Consider the following 10955-nt stretch of genomic DNA (forward strand, 5'->3'; position numbering starts at 1 on the left):
TATAATTTTAATAATAAATCTTTATGATAGGCATTTGATACATTGGTCAACAGTTATTTTACGTAAATTTCAATTATAATTTCTACTATCGTATCATTGTTGTGCGATTACTTATATCCGTTCTTTGCCTCCAAGCCTTGAAGTTTTCTCTCCTTTTCGTACTTTTAAATAAATACTGAAATAATTGAAAATAATTTTATCTTAGAATAATATGGATGCAATTGAGAACTCTTACTTTGTAATAATTGAATAAACAAAGTAATAAAATTTATATATAGACTTAGTATATAATAATAGGTTTAAATGTGGATGAAACTGAGTTGTCATTTCACTTCATGTTCAATTTATTCACAAGTCTCCAACCAATGTCGAGTTATCAATGCCAGCCCGGTTCTGCACTAGGCCTTGTTATCCTTCCAGATCCCTATTACAGGATCAAGAAGTATAAAGTTTCAGAGGATGTGTATCTTTTTTGCAAGGTATGTGTAGGGTGACAGTCGGCGACTCGAACTTTGGGACCTACCACCTACTAATTGGGTAATCGGCTGCTTTCCCAATGAGCCACGCGTCACCCCACGGAGATCTCACTATAAACGTAGCAATATAATTTTGAAGATTTTATATTGTTGCATTTTTTTGAACCTCTAAAGTTGAAATTCTAAGAATTCTTGATCTCACTACAGTTCATGAAATTTTAATTAATATCACCTCCGTTATATTCTATTGATATTTTATCGATTTTTAAGAGATTAAATTTTTACGATTCGCGAGCTTTTAGTCGTAAAATTCTGACGAGTTCTTGGAATTTTAATTGTGCTCTTATTATCTGATATCTCGCCCTTTTTCAGAATTTGATTTTTTGCGATTTACCGAGTACCGGTAATCGGTAAATGTCTCGACGTCTACGACGGTTATGTCGACGATCGTCACGTCAAAACACCTGTGTGTAAAGTGAGTGAGGTAAACAATAAGCAATAAACAGCATACATGCGTCTGCATGCTCAATAGGGACACGAGCCGACGAAAACGGAGTTCTGTTTACATGTTGAAGGTACACGTGACAGTCAAACGTTAAATTGCAAGAACGAGATGAGAGCTATATTGATATTCGACCATCTGAACGATGTGTTGTTTGTAAAATGCAATAAAAAATTTGCGAGTCACATTGTAAAGCTGGCGAGGATGCAGGGACTGCTCGACGACGATGAGGTAAATTTATAATTTTGAGGTTTGATCGCAATGGCATAATGATTAATTCTGTGAAGCTCACGACCTCTTAGAATTGGTATAGTTGTTTTCCCAGATATTTGAGAAAGAAGAAACGGAAAGATTATTAAAAAATTATTCCAAAATGTGGCAACGAGCATTCGTACGCAATAGATCAATGTTAATTCATTAATGAGTAACAATCATTTCTTGTAGGATACCATGCATTTGGAAGATTCAATGCCGAGCCCCAACGTCATAATGCAATTATTTTCACCCATAGTCACCTCGCAACATGTGATGGCTTCGCAGTTCGGAAACTCCTATACATCTATGAAGTTCCAGGATGGAACCAACATGGTGTTCGACGAGTACATTGGCTATACCTTCATGCATATCGCTTCAAAGGAGGTAGAGCTCATGAGACGTACACTGGGAGTATGCGTATCCATTGTACGACATGTGTGCGGTCCGGACATTGCAATGTTAGTATGGCACTGGTAGATTAGTTGATAGAATACAATAGATAACGAAGATAAATAATAAAGCAATTGTTAAAGAAATATATAAAATATTTAGAATTATTGTGACTAGACAGTAATTGTTAGTAAAAATAGTTATGATAATGATTACTTGCTAATTAATCGTTTTGCTCCGATCTTCTTTATAGATTGAAGACCAACTGCCAAAAGATGTATCTGGTATCTTCTCTGCTGGATGCGTGGTCTAATCTAAGAAACTGCGAACAAAGTATGCTGACAGAAGCGGTGGAGCAGTTGTCTGTGAATGCGGAAGTGGCATCTTCGGTTCTCAAGGTGTTGCACGACGCTTGCGACAAGCTGAAAAATTCGCAGCCTGAATTCAGCAACCTGCACTTGCTGCTCCTAGTAGGCTCCAAATTCCTGTCACTGTACTCCAGCAAGAACGCTCATGATCTGTGCGCTTCAGATATCTTGCTGATGATTCTGCTATGCTGGGTGGTGAATAAAAAGCGAGGGCACGATCAGTCGGAAAGCAGTGATGATTGCTGCGACAGTGACATCTTGATACCGGAGAGCAGTGCTTCGAAAAGCGACGATACAAGATTAAGCTTCGGAGCTAAGCTGGCCGCTCCTACTTCAGAGGACATTACGGATCTCTTTAGTAGGTTTTTGCAGCGTAGTTGCTTTTGGTAATGGATATATATTTTTGTTTGGCATAATTGATAACTCTCAGTGGAGGTTCTTCTGAGAGTTCTTAGTGAACAAAGAAAGAACTCTTAATTAAAATAGATAGGTTTATAATTATCCTTCACTTGTTGTAGGAGGTTCCAGGGAATCTTCTGTGAACGAAGGTCTTTCATCCTTAACTGATGATGATCTCTACAGCCAATCGCTTCTCCTCGGCTACCAGCATAACTATACAGCTAATGCGGTTCACATTTTCGAGTTATCGGATTCTATTAACTTGATAACAATCGTCGAGGCCACGAATCTTTCCATTTCTTCAGGATTATGCGACAGTTTTCATTATTTAAATCTGATAAACAATCTGCAGTTTCAACGAGACATCGATGAGTTGAAACCAGCCTTCGAGAACCTCGATATAGCGATTAAGAAAATATTGGAAGGAATTAAAAAGAATCGTTCTAACATCGGAAACGATGTCGATATGTGTCAGAAGAGGTTGCAGGCCAAATGGGACTTTGTACGAAAAAAGTACAACGATCTTCTGCGCTCTAGAGATCCCGAAGTGGTCTTGCAGATCGAAGCCAATACTTCTGGCTTCGTAGAAACTCTGAAAGAACTATTGCGTTTGACCTGTTTCGACAGAAACTTCCTAAAACAAGGAGTTGATGTTCTAACAACGGTTGGCAGACTCGTGAGACAGAAGTTAAGCGATTTCAGTGACTTCCTGAAAGTCAAAGCTCTGAAGAACTTCACGCTAGGATCATATCCTTTTCTAACTAGAAGAGGCACGACTTCTTGACTTTGCTTTCCTGAATAATTTTTAAAGTGTAAAGTTTGTGTTCTTCAAATCTAATTATGTTAACATTATTATTTATAAAATGTCTTAGCATTAAAAAATGGCGGAATTATATTGTCGGGAGAATGGATATTAATATGCAAACATTTTTAATTATATATATTCTTTGTTTAGAAATATCTAAAAACTTTTAAATTGGCACTTTACATATTGCACATGCAACTTTTTTATTTAATATGCCTCCTTAATATTATGTGTTTTTCCACAAGAACTTCCCTAACTATCAACAAATATCTTGAGGAGTTTCCAGGTCTAGTGCATTTCATCTACATCGACAGGAGTACTCACAGACTCGTGGCACCTACACTGGATTTCACGAGCACGGAAACGCTTGCTCTCACAATGAAAAAAGTGAGTTTTATCGAGACATTATTTTAAGTTGGTTCTTTGAATTTGCAGAGATCTAAGTAAAATACTCGTAGAGTGATTTTCAAAGATTCTGATATAACTAAAAATAAAATGTTATAAAAATAATTGTTTTTATATATAGATTTGGAATATGGTGGAGCAAAGCAGAATGCATTTACAAGAGGGTCATCTATCAGTTATGTGGAAGGACACTACATTCAATTATTCCTACTTTCTATGGTTTGAGGACAGTTCCGTATGTGCAGTTGTATTATATTAAATATAATAATATATAAAAATAATTATTGGATTCTACCTGTTATTGCACAAATATTTTACGGATATTTTAATATAGAAAACTAAATTTTACATTACGAGACACTCTTCATTTTATGTGTCGAAGTAACACATAAGATATAAAGTATATAGATATATACACAAGTAGATATTATATTAACCCCTTGTCATATTTGCAGGGATGTTCACCACCGAAATGTAAGGTCTATCTTAACTATGTCATGAAAAATTTCCCAGTACCAGGTATACTTTGCGGAGACTATTACAGGTTTGTTACTTTAAAAACTACATTCTTTAATTAAATTCTTTCTCTTTTGTGTATTTTAATCTGCCATTAAACATTAAAAAATATATTTGATAATAAAATACATTTTATTATCAAAGGATCTTATGGAGGATTCACACTGCGTCCGATGTTCGACGTACGACGATCCGACATCCAATAACAGAATTTATTATTAGAGACAAAAATTTCCTATTGGATGTCGGATCGTCGTACGTTGAACATCGGACGCAGTGTGAATCCTCCATTAATATTAATAAAATAAAATAAAGTATATAATGTCACGAAAGATTCATTTATCTAGCTTGTTTTTTCATGTGCAGAAAATTAACCGAGACGTGTTTTCCAAAACTCTCGCCGAGCAAAGTACGAATCTACGAACTATACTGCGTACACTTAGGACTAACTACGTCGACTTGCGTCCTGGAACATTCTCGCAGACTGGCAGCCACCATCTGGGAAGTCACCGGGGTGCCGAACAATCTTGCGGATATATTCTAAAATCGCATTCCCTTAAGTCAATTTTCAATTTTTATCTCTGTGTAATTTTAACTTGATTCCCTAGAATTTCTGAATTTCGATATACCTCGAATTTCAACGTTAAACTTCCATACTTCCTAAATTTTAAATTGTCAGTATCTTTTAAGGTACTCGAATTTCTGTGATATTTAGATTCCTAGACTCTTACACAGTTTCACAATTTTTGGATCTTCGTTTTTTTCGTGATATTAGTTTTCTTTTCTTCTCTCTTTGGCTGTAATTCAAATTTAATTTCCATATTAATCGATATAAAATAACAAATGTCAATAACTATGATAGATTAACAACGCTTTCCATTATTTATTTAAAATTTTGCTTGCTCTTATCACAATACTAGATGTATCCCGTTTGCAGTCAAAGAATCAACTAGGATATTATTAATTATGTAATTATATATTAACTATTGTTTTATTTATACAACACAAAATGAAATAACAATCATTTTGTGCCCTTTTATTTACAAAATGTCTTTAATAATTAGTGCATACTAACTAAAAGCTTACACATTTTGTAATAAAACATGTTCAACTTCGTACATATATGTAATGGCACAATAAACAATATAAACCAAATGACAAATATGAAATAAAAAAACGAAATGGGTAATTAATTTTTTGTCGAACCTTTAATTAAGTGTTCGAATTTTTCCGCAAAATTTAAGGCACCTATAAATAGAATAATCGATACAAAAATCGCTTCTAATCGCCGTATTCTCCCCTCAAGAAATTCAAGCGCAGTTTCCTTCATATTTTTTTTAAATCTTATTAAACTCTGAAACTTTCATCTTTTTCTCGAATATCTTTTTCCAATTTCTTCAAATTTTCTTCAATTTTTTGGATCCTGCGCTTTTTATAACGCTTTTTATGACAAAAGAATTTCTCCTTTTTTTCCTTGTATTCTTTCAAATCTTTAAATTTTTGAACGTCTGAAGTTTGAGAGAGTCTGAAAGCCCAATTTTTCCAGGGTTTAGATTTCTCCACTCAAATGTCCAATGACGCCACTGTGTTACATTTATCCAGACTTCTCTTTTTTACTACCTGGTTGTAAGACCTGGGATAAAATTAAGTACTATTGAAATAAACAAATTTATTCTATTTACATCAATAAAATTTTATTCGTTATCCATTTTATTTGTTGAAAACTTGGAGAGAAATTCTTTGCTTTCGTCGAAAGGAAATCAATTTTCTCATAGGAATTTTTTTTCCTTTCAAATCTATTTCCTTCACTCTAATTAAATAAATAAAAAAAGTGTTTCTCCTGAATTTTTTTCTGTTTTTAAATCAGTTCTCATTTTAAAAAAAAAATGATACTTTTTTAACGATCTTGTTGTCCTTTGTCGTTCTTCCTATTTAATTTTCTTTGCCCCCAGCCCCTCACCTGAGAACAGAGGAGCTAAGGGATACTGCAGCAGAACACTCGGCGTCAGAGAAATCCTGTTCCGGAGTGATGCTTCTCTCCCGGGTGGAATGCACCTGGGGTGTACCTGGACTACGACGTACTTTCTTCATTCCCGGCGTGAATTCAGGATTACCTCGACCGCTTCCTCTGCCCCTACCCATACTTGTCTCGCTACCTTCCTGGCAGATCGACTCGGTGATAATTTCCGGAATTCCGGGACGCCTGCTGTTAGCAAAGGCGGATTTTTGCTGTTGGTTGCTATCTTCTTGCGGGGTGCTGCGTCCTAAACGGCGAGTTTTTTCCTGGCTTACGATACTTTTAGCGATGCAGGCAGCGGTATTGCGGCACGGTGTCCGGCTATTAGAGGTAACTGGCTGGGCCTATAGGATAATATTTTGTACATTAAGATTAACGTCTGTTTTAGAGCTTGTAATTTAGAGCTCGTAATAGTAATCTAATTGATTAATTGAAATATTTAACAATAAAACATAGAAAAATTATGGAGAAAATTGTGCCTCTATCACATCTTCGATAAACGGAATCAATTCAAAATTGAGTGAAAAAAATTTGTAAATCGAAAAAAATGTGCAATAGACCTAGAATATTCCATATTTAATTCAAGTTTTTAAGATGACATACGCAGGACGGGGTGTGTTCCCTTTGGAAACGCATTTCATCTCCGATTTTCATCTCATCTTTCGTCGAGGAATCGATTTTCTCTGAAAAACAATTCTCCCTGCTTGCTTTAGAGGTCCTCTCGTAGCTCTCACCGTTCACCTTCGTTTTTCTGGTCAATCGCTGCGCTGCGATCTTGTCTTTCAGTTCGCGCACTTGTCTCTCCAATTCGGCCACTTCCAGGTCGGTCTCGCACACTTTCGGAATCAGTGACATCAGGTGCCGTTCGGCCGCCTTCTGGATCATCATGGCGGACTCTAATCCACTTGTTCTCGTCATGTCCAATCTAAAGAATATATGTCTAATGAGTCACCAACATAATTATATTGTACAATGTTAAAACACTAGATGATTCGGAAATTTTAGTTTTACAAAACATTTTTACAAAATAAATATTTTTCTGATAAACTGCTTATTGATTAGATTTCATACTTTACATTTAAAAAAACGGAAATTATAAAAATAATTTATCCTGGGAAACAAAAAATACAACTTAATACAATAATCTAATAGTTGCTGCGTTAATAAATGTTTACTCACCTCAACGATTCTATCAGTTCGGTGAAGCCATCTGGTGCGCGCGTGGCTTTTCTAACAGGTGTTGGCTTATAATCTGAACCATCATGTCTGGATGCATCGTCACCCAGATTGTTTATTCTCAGAGGAATCGGCTCAAATATCCTAGTACAAATTGCAAGTCAAGATATAAATATAAAGAAACTTTCGTCGCTCGTTTATTTCTTCTCATGACATATTAAAGTATTTTTACTCATTTATTTTACTAAATATTTTTTTATTAATAGTGCTATTCACATCTTAAACAGTTGTTTGTACAAAAATTACTGACAAACTTTATATTCAAATAAAGAGTCAAATCAAAGATTGTTTTACGAATGAAAGGTATCTAAAGGTAATTCTAAATTAAATTCTGCGATACTTACCCTCGCTTATGCCTTAGGAACACATGTCGAAACTTGTGGGTGCCGTGTGTTTCGGAGGTGGAGGCGTTGAGGAGGCAAGTGAGGAAGAAGTCTTCCCTGCAATTGTTTCCGCCGGAGAAGTGCGAGGCAAATTGCTTATGCAGTATCTTGTCCCTCATCGTCGGCATCAAGCTACTAGTATTTCTGCGGAAGTGGAACCAACCAATAACCTGCTTGCTCTTGTCACGCACAAAATCCTTTAATTTCTCCTTGTTGACCCGGCCGGTGGAGTCGTGTAAAAGATCCACCAGGGGACACGTCACAATGGTCTCCACGTCTGAAAGTGTTTGCAGCGTTTTTAATCGAATAAATTATAACAATAATAATAATGAAAATAAAGGCCATTGCACGTAACAAAGTTTTAGTCATAATCGTAAGGCCGTAAGAAAATAGACCAATCACACTTGATTATTCTTCGAGCTCAAGTCGAATAATCGACTGTGATTGGTCTATTATCTTTACGGCCTTACGATTATGACTAAAACTTTGTTACGTGCAATGGCCTTAAGAGTAACAGCAACAATAACAATAATAGCAGCAATAGTTATAATCAAGGCGTGAAAGTTGATAAGGTTTTATCATCAATTATCTCATTCCGGTTTACATTATTAGACCGATTAAGTCTTCCTGACAGATGCAGATAATAGAAAAAAATATCTGAACATTTAAATTCAATTAAACTATGAAAACAACCGAATATCTAAACTCAACACATCTTAATATGGCTTTCTCTTATCTAAAAAGGCTCATAAAACTGATAATATCCACCAATTACGTGTGTGTATGTGTGAATGTTACCATTTAACGTTATTATTATATACTCTATTTACGTAGCAGTTTCTATTAAACAATTACGCTGTTCTTGCATAGAAATGCACGCCAGTTTTCTGCTTTAAAATGTTGATATACGATATACTTGTTTTAACAAAATTAAGATTTCTAACTTAAAAGCTTATGACACTTCATATATAAGAACTTTCGCATTTATAATGAATAATCGTTGAAATAAATCGTTAATTGAGAACCCTACGGGGATATACAGTAAATAATAGTTTATACATAAGAAATCGTTAATTGAGCCACAGATATATTAATTAATTCTCAAGCCTTGACTACTCCAGATTTTTATTCATTCGCCGACAGACTTCTTAATCCTAAAACCATGCCACCTTTCAACACTTCACCGTTCTTCCCGCAAAACGGAGTGATTTTAAATCTCTTTATAAATCTGACTTTACAGTACAAAAAAGCTACCGAATACTCTTCGACTCTCGAGATAGAAAAGTATTTTAAACATTCGCAACGTGCACTTTTTATCTGCACCTCCCGCAGTTAAAAATGGATTTGTCCCCGTGTCTCGAGGTGTAACTTCTGCACTCGAACGCTCTTTTTCTCTTTCGTTGTTTACACGAAAGACGCGGATTATCGAGGCGACTATACTCACTAATGTGAATCTTGACGGTCTCCACTTGATTGTCGGAATCGGTATAGGTCTTGACGATGAATTCGAGCACCTCCCCGAGGAGGAAGCCCATCTGCAAGAATTATACGTAACGTCAGTTTCTCTTACCGTTGGCGTGCGTAGCGCCGAGAGGTTATACGACAGTGGAAATACCGTCCGCCTTCCAGGGACGGGGGTTTCGCACGCAACGACGGAGAGTCGTGAGAATTTGTTGACAGATCGATATGCGATTCGTTTTACCTGCTCGCCGACGCTGCGCACATTTTCGTAGAACAGCAGCGAAAGCGCCGCGCCCGAAATAGTGACGAGCAAGTCGCCGTCCGCCATGTTGACACGACGATCGCCCAACTCTGACGTTATAGCCGTGTATGCAATGCACTATGCGCGCACAGTCCGCAGGGTGCAGCAATGCAATCGTTGCACGATTGCGTTCAGAAAACCTGAAAATATGCGTCTTATGTAATTCAATATAAATATATATAATTGATCGTTTTTTTTTTAAATATAATGTATCATATTTGAATGTAAATTATTTCCTATTTAAATCATTACGATACTTCAGTTACTCCATAATTTCTCAGATTAAAAAAAAAAAGAATTGTCAGAAGTGGGATTCGAACCCACGCCCACAGAAGTGGACTGCGACCTGAACGCAGCGCCTTAGACCGCTCGGCCATCCTGACTTCGTTGATGCTCTGCTCATCAGGGCCCAGTCAGACTCAGACTCGAATGAGTCGCGCGGTCGAATGACTCAAGATAAAGTAACTTTTTGGTATTCGATGATTTTAACAAGTGCGAAGAGCCTCATCTAAGATCCCGAATGGCAAAAAATATCGGGATGCCTAAGAATTGCAGTGTAGTCTCAAGGCGATTACTGACTCCGATTTAAATACAATTGAAGATGTATGTGGGAATCGTCGAAGTTTCGGAGTAAATTTGAATGAGTAATTGAGGAGTACTCGAAGAGTTCAACAAGAATTCAATGTCTCGAACCTAAGTCGGTCGAAACAAGTATTGAACAGTCGCGGACCAAGAATCTTTTGTTTCAATTAAATCGCAACAATTCTATTGGTTCTCAAAATTCGAATATTATTCGCGAGAAATTCGATTCTTTCTAAGGTACAAAATATGTAAATCTTTTAACATTCAAATACAATTGAAGACACACATAAGAATCGATAAAATTTCGGAGTAAATTAAAATCCTGGATGAGTACTCGAAGAAACGAGAGTTCAGTATCTCTAATCGAACCATAAATCAGTCGAACAATCGCAGACCAATAATCTTTTATTTTTATTAATTTTATTTTATTCGTAGGGTTCTCACTTGGTTTTCAGAATTCGAATATTATTCGCGAGAAATTCGGTTCTTCCTAAGATCGAAATATCTATAAATATGTACATCTTTTAACATTCAATTCGAGATAACGAAAACAGTTCATTCAGCTCGATCATAGGTTTGCAGAATAAATAGCTCTCGAACTTCGCGAAGTCCGGGAATTGATTCAGAATATTCATGAGTGCGCGTATGTCGAAGGTAAACTTCCGTTCTCCATTTATCCAGACCTTGGATCCGCGGATTTGTAGATGATCTCTGAAACTATTTGTTGCATTCTTGAACTAAGACCTTTGTTCCTCCGCGTGCTTGAGTTTTGGAATGTATATGAGTCACGACGTCACACGATCTTCGGACCGGTAACGGAGGCTGCGTCGGAACGATACACGTTTCTACGGATTTACCT

The 10955-nt window shown here is 36.4% G+C and overlaps 2 protein-coding genes and 1 non-coding gene across 6 annotated transcripts in view; 1 reads left to right on the forward strand and 2 right to left on the reverse strand.

Annotated features, from left to right (window-relative positions):
* Positions 1-854: 854 nt before the first annotated feature.
* Hps1 (Hermansky-Pudlak syndrome 1 protein) lies at positions 855-5309 on the forward strand. Of its 4 annotated transcripts, none has more exons than XM_071711820.1 (9): positions 855-960; positions 1052-1209; positions 1423-1691; positions 1877-2349; positions 2510-3136; positions 3437-3582; positions 3722-3835; positions 4056-4144; positions 4483-5309. In XM_071711820.1, exons 2-9 carry the CDS (start codon positions 1090-1092, stop codon positions 4658-4660), a joined length of 2016 nt encoding a protein of 671 aa, XP_071567921.1. In that variant the 5' UTR covers positions 855-960; positions 1052-1089; the 3' UTR covers positions 4661-5309. The 4 variants fall into 4 exon arrangements, with proteins under 4 accessions (XP_071567921.1, XP_071567923.1, XP_071567919.1 ...); XM_071711821.1 differs by having other exon boundaries at positions 933-951; XM_071711822.1 differs by having other exon boundaries at positions 896-1209; positions 2510-3137; positions 3462-3582.
* The window catches only part of LOC139775649 (BRISC complex subunit FAM175B), a 28810-nt gene continuing 22928 nt past the window's right edge, over positions 5074-10955 (reverse strand). The window contains exons 2-7 of the mRNA XM_071711828.1: positions 9455-9654; positions 9197-9287; positions 7714-8029; positions 7313-7453; positions 6737-7058; positions 5074-6477 (exon numbers count right to left, since the gene is read on the reverse strand). Coding sequence (XP_071567929.1) covers positions 6073-6477; positions 6737-7058; positions 7313-7453; positions 7714-8029; positions 9197-9287; positions 9455-9541 — 1362 coding nt within the window. The 5' untranslated portion in view covers positions 9542-9654 and the 3' untranslated portion in view covers positions 5074-6072. The remainder of the gene's footprint in view (positions 6478-6736; positions 7059-7312; positions 7454-7713; positions 8030-9196; positions 9288-9454; positions 9655-10955) is intronic.
* Positions 9814-9897, reverse strand: Trnal-cag (transfer RNA leucine (anticodon CAG)). The gene has a single exon. It is a non-coding gene; the product is annotated as a tRNA-Leu (tRNA).

This window comes from Temnothorax nylanderi, unplaced genomic scaffold (genome assembly GCF_030848795.1).
Source record: "Temnothorax nylanderi isolate EJ_2023f unplaced genomic scaffold, tnyl_v1.0 TNYL_tig0102_pilon, whole genome shotgun sequence".
Classification (NCBI taxonomy): Eukaryota; Metazoa; Arthropoda; class Insecta; order Hymenoptera; family Formicidae; genus Temnothorax; species Temnothorax nylanderi.

What these genes read in the sequence shown, in the direction of transcription:
- Hps1 (XM_071711820.1), top strand. Translation starts at nt 1,090, where the DNA reads ATGAGAGCTATATTGATATTCGACCATCTGAACGATGTGTTGTTTGTA. An exon ending in TGCGGTCCGGACATTGCAAT is followed by an intron (nt 1,692 to 1,876) that starts GTTAGTATGGCA and finishes TCTTCTTTATAG; the next exon opens with ATTGAAGACCAACTGCCAAA. An exon ending in CTTTGCGGAGACTATTACAG is followed by an intron (nt 4,145 to 4,482) that starts GTTTGTTACTTT and finishes TTTCATGTGCAG; the next exon opens with AAAATTAACCGAGACGTGTT.